This window comes from Dama dama, chromosome X, assembly GCF_033118175.1.
Source record: "Dama dama isolate Ldn47 chromosome X, ASM3311817v1, whole genome shotgun sequence".
In the NCBI taxonomy this organism is placed as follows: domain Eukaryota; kingdom Metazoa; phylum Chordata; class Mammalia; order Artiodactyla; family Cervidae; genus Dama; species Dama dama.
The window spans coordinates 33162523-33175648 of NC_083714.1; the positions used below are offsets into that span (position 1 = coordinate 33162523).

At 41.1% G+C, this 13126-nt stretch overlaps 1 protein-coding gene across 1 annotated transcript; it reads left to right on the forward strand.

The window, feature by feature from the left end:
* The first annotated feature begins 975 nt into the window (after window positions 1-975).
* Window positions 976-10460, forward strand: RBMX2 (RNA binding motif protein X-linked 2). Its single transcript, XM_061137108.1, has 6 exons — window positions 976-1040; window positions 1239-1354; window positions 2463-2514; window positions 7453-7582; window positions 9173-9350; window positions 9806-10460. Exons 1-6 carry the CDS (start codon window positions 976-978, stop codon window positions 10363-10365), a joined length of 1101 nt encoding a protein of 366 aa, XP_060993091.1. The 3' UTR covers window positions 10366-10460.
* The last annotated feature ends 2666 nt before the right edge of the window (window positions 10461-13126 follow it).

The following is a 13126-nucleotide window of genomic DNA, read 5'->3' on the forward strand; positions in this document are numbered from 1 at the left end:
TTTATTTACACATTATATGTCACCACCTCTTCTACAGGTTCCTGATTATTTCTGGAGTGAAATCTATCAAGCAGATATATCCTGTATGCTCAATGATATCATCAGCTCTTTGAAGGCAAAGAACCCAACCTTACAATTCTGTCTACAGACTTGCTGTACAGAACATATACAGATGCTCAGTATGGATTCATAAATCAACCAGACCTGATGGGTAGACAGAGTACCTTTTAAACCATTAATATTTAACTCCTTTGAACCTCAGTTTCTTCTACAAAATGGAGAGAATAATTGTATCACAGACATCACAGGGCTGTTGTGAGGATAGAAAGCCAATGCATATAAATTGATTAGCACACAATTTAGTATTGTCTGCTCAACTGTTAGCTATTAATTTAACAATACGAATTTCTACCTCCCGTAGGAGACTGTGGAAAAGGGGTAGCAGCTTTTCACACAAATCTGGGTATTCAATTCAGCCTACAGAGGTATACTTGTCAGTTGCCTATGCATTGGGATTTGAGAGAAAAAAAAAAAAGATTCACCCTCTCACATATCTTCTTTACTTTTCTGCCGTCACTCTTGAACAAGGATGCTTTGCTGGGGGTGCGCGTGTGAATTACTGACTGGGAGTGAAGGATGGAGGCGGAATTTGGGAGCGAAGGCTAGGATTCAAGTCGCCGTATCAAGCACTTTTTCAGTCTTAATTCAGCAAACATTTGTAGCTAACCTAATCAATGCCAGGTGTCGTCCAGGAGCTAGGAGTCCTGGAATAGAACCAGGCTCGCACCCTTGCCCAATTTTACGGAGGAACGTACGAACGGACCAGAGAAAAACTCTCCGATTAAAGAGCGAGCTCCCCCGAACAAGGAAAGCCGCTTCGGGCTCTAGCGCTCAAGCGCTACGCCCCCGGCGCGCCAGCTCTCTTCCGGCGCAAGCTCCGCGGCAGCCAATGGGCGCGAGGCGCCGGGACCGCGCATGCGTCTTGCGGCTTCTCCCGGAAGTCGCTTCCTAGGTTCTGAGGCCGAACCCGCGGAGATGAAGTAAGGCCTCCACTGCCCTCTGAGGAGGGGTCGGGGGAACTGGTGCCCGGGGGCAGCCCACTGGGGCTGAGGTGGTAGAGCATCTGCGGGGCTGACGGGCGGGAGAGGCGGGGAGTCTAGAAAATTAGTCTCTCGGTTTTGTTCGGTTTTACCTCAGGCCGGGGCGCGCTTACATGTCCGCTTTTCCTTCGGTTACAGCCCTTTAACTAAAGTGAAGCTGATTAATGAGCTGAATGAGCGTGAGGTCCAACTGGGGGTGGCGGAGAAGGTGTCTTGGCACTCCGAGTACAAAGACAGCGCTTGGATCTTCCTGGGTGAGGCCCACGTTTTCTTCCCGTAGGGCGCCTCCTTTCCTGCCCTGCTTCCTAACATTTCAGCGTTCCCGCCTTTCATTCCTCCCGATATTCACCACCCACATTTATTCCCTTCCGCTGTCTCCCGGGGTTTTCCTTGTCTGTTTTCTCCCCATTTCTAGTTTGCTGTCTCTGCCAAGTCAGTGCTCCTAATAGGTACTGCCGGCCGTTCACTGTGCTGAGAATCGTGCCACTTGGTTTCTCAGAGACCGTTATCATCATCCCCCTGTCCCTCCCCATTTATACAGCTAAAGAAACAGGTGCAGAGAAGTTAATGACTGCAGGTCACATAGCTTAGGAAGTGGAACAGCCAAAACTATGGGACTCTAGAACTCATGGTCTTAGCTCCTATCTCATATTACTGCCGACTCCCTCCCCTCCTCGTTTTCTTTCCCTCAGAATTTATTTTCCTCATCTAATTATCTCCTGGCTTCTATCTGTGGCCATATCACCATCGCTAATTCACTTAGTGTCACATGCGGTAATTTGACAATTTATTCAAAGAGGTTATTGCACCAGACATTGTTTTAAGCATTTTATTTCCATTTATTTAACTAGTATAACAATTCTGTGACGTTAGAACTGTAATATCCTCATTCTATTGATGAGGAAGGAAACATTTGCAGGGAAATTTATTTCCTATGAAATGCTTAGCAATTGACTTTATAATGCTTAGTCTTTGTGAGGTGGGGTTAATATTTGCATATTTAAACTGATTTTGGACCTTAGCTGTGAATTTGCAGATAGACAGCACATGAGTTCAAGATATGTTTGTGGAAGCCAAGTTTTGTGCTGGAAACTATCTGCTTTGTCCAGAAGATTTTGGGTGTGAGGGGGTTAGTTTGGTTAGGGGTGACCCCAGCTTTTCCACTCAAAGTTAATCACTCCTTTTTATGTGTTACTGCTACATCTTCTATGTCCTTCTGTCATTGCATTAGACTAGGTTCTTTGAGGGAAGGCCCGGTTGCTTATTCTGATTTGCATTCCAGTGCCTGGCCTAGTGCATGCATGGTACATAGTAGACACTTGCTAAGTGTCTGCTGAACTGAAATGTGTTTTTCTTTTTGAGGGGGACTTCCTTATGAACTGACTGAAGGGGACATCATCTGTGTGTTCTCACAGTAAGTCACCTTTTTTCCTTCTTTTTAGTAAGTCACTTTTTATTTCTTACCTTCTGGGTCTCAGAATAATTTGCTTCTGTAATGCATTTTATGGCATCACAAAAGCCCATTTATTTTAACTCTAGACTGACTGGCCTCCCTGCATGGGGAGGCCTGGAGCTTCTGTTCTAGTCTAGATCAGTCCCAGGACATGGTTCTGGAACTCTCCAATGTGCCAAATCCAAGAAGTTGGTTGATATAGGAGCCTGTCTTGGAGATTCTGGTCTATTTTTATTGCCTTTTCACTGAGGCCTCCACTGGAACAGACTGGAACTCCTGGGGAGGTACTCTGTTGGCCCGTCTCCTTGGGCTCTTATAAAATAGTGGTAACTCATGATCATGGGGCCATTCTGGGCCCACACCTGTGTGGCACTGTAGGATTAGGACAAAGCACAGAGGAACTGGGAAAAAAGCAAAAGGTTTAGGCAGTAGTTTTTTCATTGTTGTTGTTTGTTTCTAGTTGAGTGTAAGGTTAGTGAGCAGAGCCAGTCTCTTTAACTGGAGACTAAGAATCACAGGCTGATGAGGGATAAGAATGAATAGGAGAACCTTGTATTCTTCATTCTGCTATGGGGTGATAGCAGCAGCAATCGGTGGGAGAGAGGCTTGGCAGCTCACACTAGTAGTGGCAGCCAGTAGGAGAGGGGTTGGGTACAACCCCAAAGCTACACAGAGTAGTTAGTCCATAGATGCCAGAAGGCCTTGGCAGCTCACAGCAGCAGAGAGCCATGACCCCTGGACTGTGGAGTCCTCAGGCAGAGGACCATGATAAAAGAGGTTGGGCAAGCAGACAGTGGCTGGCACACCCTGGCAGAGGCATTGCCATGGCAGGGAATGGTTGGACCATCCAGTGGGCAGAGGTCCCCGGCTGACTGGTTGGGCCATATATAGGACAGAAGGCTGTGGGAAAGAAACTGGGCAAGAAAAAGGCCATGGTAGAGGGCCCTAGCAGGGCCTAAGGCTGCTTCTTCCAACTCTTGGGTATTGGGAAGTTCACAGTAGGTACAGCCTATAACTTCCACCCCTTTGTGGTAGCTGTGCCTAGTCCAGTTTTTCACCTGGGAGCTGTTTTTGTCTTATTTGCATTGAGTGATGATCACTAGTGTGTGTGTTTATTCCAGTTCTCTGTTTTGGCTCCACACATTGCTCTCCATGAAGATTACCTGTGTCACTGATAACAGTGGCTTTCAAAAAATACTTTGTTTTCTGATTATCAGAGTAATGTATAGTTGTTGTAGAACATTTGGGAAAAAGAAAAAAGTATGAAGAATAAAGTAAGAATGTACTTTAAGGAAAAAATGTTAACATCTTTGTGTATTTATTGTCTTCTTTTCAATGTTGGGCATTATTTCCAGTATTTTGCTGTTATGAATTATACTGCAGTGTACATTGTGATATATACATCTTTGTATGCCTCCCTGATGGTTTCCTTCATGAAATTAATTTATAAACATTGTCAAATTACTCTCTGAAAAAGTTGTATCAGTTTTCACTCTGACTGGAATGCTCATTTTCCTGAATCCTAATCAATAATGGTTATTTTAAGAAAATATTGCCATATGACTTTTCATTATTATTTTACTTTGCCTTTATTTCATCATCAGGGAGGTTGAACATCTCTTCGTAGATTTATAGGCCCTTATTCTTTTTCTTTGTAAATTGTCTATTAAGATCATTTGCCTATTTTTTCCCTGTTGGTGTGTTCCTCATTTTCCTACTGATTTTACAAGAGCCCTTCATGTATTAAGGATATTAACTTATTGTTTTTAACACTTTATCGTGTATTGTATTGCTGTGGACTTATTTTTTTAATTTGATGTGTTATACTACATTGCCATTATTATTATTTCTTGATGCTCAAACTGTCCCAGTTTGGTCTGTACTTATCCTGTCAAGCCAGCTCCTATATTCTTTTTTCTTTTACTTTTTATTTTGAAATACTTGAAATAGTTTCTCGGTTAAAACAGGAAAGTTATGAAATAGAATAAAGAATACCTATATCCCCTTTACTCAGAGTCCCCAGATGTTAGCATTTTATCACATTTGCTTTGTTATTTCTTTCCACCTATATGCATATTATTTTTTTTCTGAACCATTTGGGGATCAATTGCAGACATGATGCACATTTACCCATAAATTCTTTTTTTTTTTACCCCTAAATTCTTCAGTGTGTATTTCCCAAAATACCAGGACATTTAACTTCAGGATAGTAATCAAATTCAGGAAATCAACACTGTTACACTGTTATCTAATCTATAGACTTTATTTGACTTTCAGTTGTCCTGATAATGTCCTTTATAGCAAAAGGAAAAAAAAATGGCTTTCTAGCCTTAGTCTGTGATGTAAATTGCAGACGTTTTCTCCTAGTTTGTCATTTGACTTTGCTTGTTGTGATTTTTTTTCTTTGCAAAATTATTATTTTTAAATTTTTATGCATTCATCTATTCGTATGTTTAAATGATCTTATGGTAACATTGATTTTTTTAGGGGATGTACAGTCCTATGAGTTTTTTTTTAATACTTGAATAGATTTGTGTAATCACCCTCACAATTAGGATGAAGGACCATTCCATCATCCCCCAAACTCCCTCATGCTGTCCCTGTATAGTCTGTCCTCTAAGTATTTCATGTGGTCAAATTTATCAGTCTTTTATTGCTTCTGGATATGAGTCATAATTAGAAAGTATTTCTTCCCACTCATCAGAAATATCTGATCCATTTAGAGTTATTCTGATGTGTAGTGTGAGATATGGACCCAATTTCATATTTTTTCAAATGGCTATCTAGTCCCAACAGCATTTATTTAAAACTCCATATTTTCCCCCAGCATGTTGGAGTGTCACCCTTATACAGAAGTATTAGCTTGGGAGGTGATTTTGATATCTTTATAATGTTGAATCATCTTATGCAAGAAAAAGAGATGTCTTTATATTTATTGAAAACTGGGTTTGTGTCTTTCAGTAGTTTTTAAGAGTTTTCTTTGCATAGACCTTGTACATTGCTTGTTGTTAAATTTATCTCTAAGTATTTTATCTTTTTGTTGTTGCTGTTACAAATGGGGTTCCTCTTTCCTTATATCTTATGATTATTGTTTGTAAGAGAGTGGTTTATTTTTGTTAACTTTATATCCTGTTATCCTACAGATTTGTTATATTGTTTGTTTTTATCATTGTTTATCATTGCTTCTCTTGGGTTTTCTATATATATCATCATATATAATCTTCATACAGAGATAGCTTTACTTTTTCATGTTTTAATTAATTTTTAAAATTATAGTTGATTTACAGTGTTGTATTAGTTTCTGCTGTGCAGCCAAATGAGTCAGTTATACATACACATATATTTACTCTTTTTTTATATCTGTTTTCTCCTGTCTAATTGCATGGGCCAATACCTACAATATTAAATAGTGTTAAATAGTTGAATACCATAGTTGAATCATTTCTAGTGTTTTCTTTTAAGTAAGATGCTAGATTTTGGGCTGAGGTGTATGTATGTGATCATGTTATAACATTTCCATCAATTACTGTTGTATTTTTATGACTGTAGTTTTAAATTTATGAAGCTTTAACTTTTCTGGAATTTGTATAATGAGAATTTTTTCTATCTTCTTTTTAATTAAATTATGTCTTTGTTAACTTCCACCTACGTTCCTTAGATTTACTCTCTCCCACTCCCCAGTGGCTTATGGGATCTTAGTTCCCTGACCAGGGTTTGAACCTGGACCCTGGCAGTGAAAGCACCAAGTCCTGACCACTGTGACTGCCAGGGAATTCCCCTTTCCTTTTTAACAATAAAATCCTTTAATGTTACAGATTTTCCTGAGTGTGGTTTTAGCCACATCCTGTAAGTTTTGGTGGGCTTCCCTAGTAGCTCAGGTGGTAAAGCATCTGCCTGCAATGCAGGAGATCTGGGTTTGATCCCTGGTTCAGGAAGATCCCCTGGAGAAGGAAACAGTAACCCACTCCAGTATTCTTGTCTGGAGAATTCCATGGACAGAGGAGCCTGGCGGGCTATAGTGCATGGGGTCACAAAGAGTCAGACAAGACTGAGCGGCTAACACACATAGTCACTAAGTTTTGGTATATATTCCCATTTTTGTTGTTTTCTAAATAGTCTACCATGATTTCTTTATTTTATTTCACTTTCTCTTTCATCCAGTAGTTAGCCTGGAGAATAGGTTTCAAGTTCTAGTTAGGGCATTTTTTGTTTTGAAATTATTGTTCCCAGCTGTTTCACATTATGATTGGAGAACATGGTCTGTGCTGTTTTTGGAGATGATTGGGGTTTACTTTGAGATCTTGTCTACAGTCAATTTTAATATGTGCTTCATGGATTCTTGAGAAGAAACTCTTTTTGTACAATCAAATATATCTGTATATCTACTAGTCTGATGTTAATATTTTTAACAATGTAATTGTTATATTATTAAGTATATATTTATTTGTAGTTATATAAATTTATATTAATTCCTCTGACTTATTTTTCTCAATTTTATGTGTTGTGAACTCAAAGTGGTGTATTAAAATCTCTCATAACTTTCACTCTTAGTTGCTCTTTGTGTTTTTAATTAAAATTTTGAATGTGTTAACATGTATAAAATTTCATGACTTATGTATTAGGACCTTGTTCTGAGTAAAAGAGCCCTCTTAGTCACATTTAAATGTTTTTTTTGGTTGGCCTTGAGTTCATCTTTGATCTTAATACTACCACCCATTTTTTAAATTAGGTGTTCTTGATATATCTTTTTCTAACTTTTAATTTTTAACCTTTCTTTGTCATCTTGTTCTCAGTGTGTCTCCTGTACAGATTATATTATTTGAATTCTGTTTTGTCATCTGATCTGAAAGTTTTTACATTTTAAATCAATAGTGTTTTACTCTTTTATGAATTAAATAGATACGGGGAGATTGTTAACATTAATCTGGTACGGGACAAGAAGACTGGGAAATCCAAAGGATTCTGTTTCCTCTGCTATGAAGACCAGAGGAGCACAATTCTGGCTGTTGACAATTTTAATGGGATCAAGGTGAGTATGCTTACTGAGCAGAACTTTTCCATTGTGTAGGGTTTCAGTTTCATTTCCCAGCTGATGACTACAGGCTCAAGGGCAATACTGGTCAGCTGGGTTGCAGAGGTGTGGGGACATACTGACCGGGAAATGACCCCAGGAAATAATTCCATTGGCTCATGACCCTGTCAGCACGCATTCTTTTTCCCCATCTCTTAGCAAGCTATGTCCTCAGGAGCATAGGTACCGTGACCCCCCACTCCCCTTCATCTTGCACCCAACCAGGCATCTGTCTCTCACCTTTTCCTCCTCACACTTCACTCTCATTTCTGCTATATTGGAGAGCAAACACTGCTATTTCATGCTGTCCTGTATCAGGGAATTTGGGGTTCTATCATGGTTTCGTGGCTGAGGACATAGTCATGTATGTCACTGACTTAGCAGTACTGGGCCCTGAAAATTCTCTAGTTAAAATCTGATGACAAATTCTATGAAAGTAACTCATTCTGAAGTTTTCTGTCCTCTATTCTCTCTCCTCCACCCTTGTAAGTGAGACAGGGTAAGTGATGACATGAGAGAGACATGAGAAGGGGATGGGGCAAGTCAGGGTTATCTATGTTCCACATGCTCCCTGTGCTCATTTAGGAAAAGCACTGCCATTGAATGAGCATTGTCACAGGTTGAAGGGGTGACTCTTGACTTGGAGAATTTGTCACTGATTGCACCAGCAGTGAAAGGAAGTCACCATAAAAGGTGACTTTATTCTACCTTTTATGGTGGAATGGGATAGGTGAAAGTACTCGGGCTTAGGGGTAAGAGTAAAAACTTGCTCTTGAATGGAACAGTAAGAGCCAGACATTTCAAATTTCTGATGGCATTGCCTGTAGAATAAGTCTGTATCTGCCTGAATGTTTTTGTTTTAAGTGAGGGTTTTATTTTTTGTTGTTCACCTGGAGAGTTGTGGTTCACAGTGATAGTATCAGCATGAGCCAGTGGTTCCAGTGTGGTGGGGGTGGAGCAAGGAGTGAGGGCTTAAGAGAAAAGAAAGTAGTCCTTTCTAGATTCCTTACCCCCTCCCAGCTATTGTTCTGCTTTGGCCTCATCCAGTTGTGTTGAGAAAGCAGCTGTAGCATTGAGCTGAATTTTAGGAATTCCCTTTAGCTTCCAGGCTTTTTCACAGTGCGTTTCACTGTAAATTAATGTTACAGATAGAAGGTAATTCATGTTTGTGCATCTAAACTCTTGCAGTTTTCCATGCTGCTTATGCTTTGGGGCAGTACTTCCCAGGCTCTTTTCACTTCATGGCACACTTATAACATGGAGATATTTATATAGAACTCTGGGATAAACTTATGAGGCTCCCAGGATCTCCAGCTGCCCCAGGCTCCACCTGACTGCCCCTAGGGCTAAGCGAATGTGTAGGGATGTGTGCTGTGACACATCAGTTGAGTAGGTCTGCTTTTGAGATTTTCTGAGAAACAGAATTAACAAGAGGGTAATGGGAATGGTTCAAATCATGGATTTCTGCATCTGGGTTCAAATAGATAGAAGGCTGTGTTTGGTAGCAAGGAGTTAGCTATTTGCTAAAGCATTGCCCGTCTGTCTTAGATCAAAGGGAGAACTATCCGAGTGGATCATGTATCTAACTATCGAGTTCCTAAGGACTCAGAAGAAATGGATGAGGTGACCAGAGAGCTGCAGGAGAGGGGCTGTGGGGCTCATACTCCTCCACCAAGTTCATCTGAGGGCTCTGAAGATGAGAAACCCACCAAAAAACACAAAAAAGGTAAATGGTTAAGGCTTATGAGAAGATTCTGGGTAGGCTTAGTGTTTGCTCTTCTTAGCCTTCACAGAGAGTTGGTAGTCAGTTCTCAAGTGTGAAGGGGGCAGGTGTGGGGAACCTTACTTTAACTGGGAAAGGAGAAGTATCAGCAGAAGACTAATGCTGTGGGCTAAATTCTGGCCACCAAAATGCATACACTGAAGTCCTAACCCTCTGGTAACTAACAATGTGACTGTTTGGGTAGGATATTTAGAGAGAGAATTAAAAACTGGAGTTCCCTTATACAGCAACCTGACATATTAAGTGTGACAGACATCCAGCTTGGCTTCTTGGAGGCACTTTTCTAGAAATAGAGACCGTGAGTGTTTCACGCTGCTGCCAAACATGCTTTCCTTTTGTATGTCCTTCATCTTTTCCATCTTCTTTTTCTTACTGATTGTGCCCCTCTTTTCCTCCAGACAAAAAGGAAAAAAAGAAAAAAAAGAAAGACAAAGAGAAGACTGGCCGGGAGGTACAGGCAGAGCAGCCAGCCTCCTCTTCATTGCCCAGAAGCAAGATGATAAAGGAAAAGGATGACCCTGGCTCTAAAAAGCACAGTGGCAAGCACTCAGAGAAGGCAGAGAAGGGTCAGAAGTCAGAGTCCAGGGAGGTGCAGAAGTCCCACCCCAGTTCCCCTGAGGTCAGGACGACCTGCCGTGGTGGAACGGAGGACCAAGAGAGGGAGCCAAGGAAGGAGAAGTCCAAGCACGAACATAAGTCATCAAGCAGGAGGGAAGAGAGAGAAGACAGGCACAGGGAGAGAGACAGAGGTCGAAGCTCAGACATGCATTCCAGACGTCATGACAGGCGCTCTGAGGGGCGGCATGACAGGCGCTCTGAGGGGCGGCATGACAGGCGCTCTGTGGGGCGTAGTCACAGGAGTAGAAGTAGGAGCCGAGATAAATCCCACCGGCACAAAAGGTCCCGGCACTCCCGGGACCGGGAGTCCTCTAATCCCAGGGAGCGCAGGCATCACTGATGCCGCAGCCTGTTCAGCTATTCAGCACAGTAGAATTAAAAATGAACTGTATTTTTCAAATACAATGAAATTCAGTTATTCTTTTACTGTTTTTACATGTAAAGTCTCTGAGAATGAATTCTTTTGATCCCTTGAGTATAAGAATCATCAAAAGAGCTGTAGTTTTTTAACAGCTAAATGTCCTGGATTTTTGAGCAGAATCCATTGTCCCTGGGAGTATACTCGGTACTTTTGGTACTTACCAGAGCATGTATTCTAAATCTGGGTTCATAAATATGGCCGTTGAATTCATGACCCCAATTTAGGATGAAATGGCCAGGAAGGGGAAATACCAGACAGTTCTAGAATTCCAGTCTTTGTGCTACATGTTAAGAACCCTTCCAGTTGGCAGCTGTAACCACTGAGCAGAGAAGTGTGGCTTAACTAGGTTCAGACAGGTTGCTATGAATGTGATAAGGATTCTTAACATCAGTCTGCTCCTTCCTTATTTTTGCCTACATGCCCCCTGTTTTTTGAAATTGTAGAGATCTTTTTTTAATTTTGCAATTTTTGTTTTGTTGATATGTCTACATTTTTTTCCTTGTAACTTATTTATGTATTTATTTTATTGAGAAATTCACATGAAATTAACCATTTAAAAAAATTTTATTTTTTAATTTAAGGATAATTGCTTTACAGAATTTTGTTTTCTGTCACACATCAGCATGAATCAGCCATAGGTGTACATATGTCCCCTCCCTCTTGAACCTCCCATCTCCCTCCCCATCCCAACCCTCTAGGTTGATACAGAGCCCCTGTTTGAGTTCCCTGAGACATAACAGTAAATTCCCATTGGCTATCTATTTTACATGTTATTGAAAGTTTCCATGTTACTCTCCGTACATATCACCCTCTCCTCCCATCTCACCGTGTCCATAAGTCTGTTTTCTATATTTCAACCATGGCTGCCTTGCAAGTTCATCAGTACCATCTTTCTAGATTCTGTATATATGCGTTAGTATACGATATTTATCTTGAAATTAACCATTTTAAAGGGAACATTCAGTGCAGTTTGGTACATTGACAGTGTTATAAAACCACCAACCCTATCTAGTTCCAAAATATTTTCATCACCCCAAAATGAAACCCTATATACCCATTAAGCAGCTCCTCCCCATCCCCTCCTCCTCCTTGTCCCTGGCAACTACCAATCTGCTTTCAGTCCCTGTAGATTTACCTATTTTGGACATTTCATGTAGGTGGAATCATACATGTGGCCTTTTGTGTTTGGTGCCTTTCACTTAGTATAATATTTTTGAGGTGCATCTATATTGTATCAGTGAAAGTGTTACTCAGTCATGTCCAACTCTTTGTGATCCCATGAACTGTAGCCTTCCAGGCTCCTCTGTCCATGGAATTCTCCAGGCAAGAATATTGGAGTGGGTAGCCATTCCCTTCTCCAGACACCTCTTTGTTTTTATGGATAATGTCCCATTGTATGGATATTCCATGTTTTGTTTGCCACTCCTGAATGGATAGACATGTGGGTTTCCACCTTTTGGCTAGCCAGCTCCCTTTTCATGTTTCAGGTATACCAACCTGCCTCTGTGCTTAGTCTGCTTTACGAGTAGCTCTTGGTGAGGTGGAAACACTTTGTCAGCTCCATTGCATATCTGTCTGGTCTGCTGGGTAGTTCTTTCTCATTTTGAGATTCCTTTTATTTATTTATTTTATTCTATTTATTTAATCAATCCTTTATGAGTTTGATAGGAACAGTCCACAAAACCTTAATACTTCTGCTGAATTATTGAAATGAAATTTCTGACACTGTAAAACAGAGGACTAGAGCTTTAATAGTGAATGTACCAAGTTAGATTAACTGGTATGTTTGTATGGGTCCTAGATAAGATGTGCAAGAAATTTGGTGGTTGGGATGTCCATGATGGAGAGTGGGGAGGGAGCTGGTGGAGATTGGGAAAGCTGTCAGACTATGATGTATGTCTAACTTCTGGAGTAGAAAGGGAGGGAAAGAAGGAAGTTACGTAGGAAGTCTTAGACAGCAATGGAGTTATAAGAATATTTCAGCAAGACCAGTGGTGAGCCCTTGATCAAGAGTCACCTGTCAGAGGAGTCCCAGTTAGATGAGCCTTGGTAAACAGGCATCCTTGCTGCTGGACTTCTGTCAGTCATCGTGACCACTCTGCTCGTGTCCATCATGCCAGTTGTGTAGTAACTGATGAAGGCCCCTGCACCTGGCTGAGTCATTGTGTCTGCCTGGTAGTTCAGTGCCTTTTCCATAACAGATGTTTTCTGGTGGTTGTTAACATATGATACAGAAATCTTCACACTTTGCATGCTCCCATGTGTCAGTCCATGGCCTTTGCATCAGATTGCCTTGTCTCTGATCTTCCAGCCCTTTTCCTTCCAGGCTTCCAATTGGATGGTCAAGCCATTGGCCACTTCCAGGAATCTTATGTATTCAATAAACGGTCTCACTTTGGGTCACTTTTTCCACACCAAGTCAAGTGCCCTGCTTGTTCCATCCACTGGAAAAATGTTCCTTCTCCCCCATGAACGTATCTGCTGTTATATAGATACCACCCATCTTTGTTTTGTACTTAGATATTGAGTGCTGGCCCATCTGTAAACCAGGCTCAAGCTGTTTCCTCCTTCAGCTGGTCATACAGGAATCCCCATATGGCCATAGGTGCAGAGTTACCGTAGAGCCTACCACTGTCTGCATCAGTCAGGTGTTCAACAGCAGTGCTGATCTACTGCATCT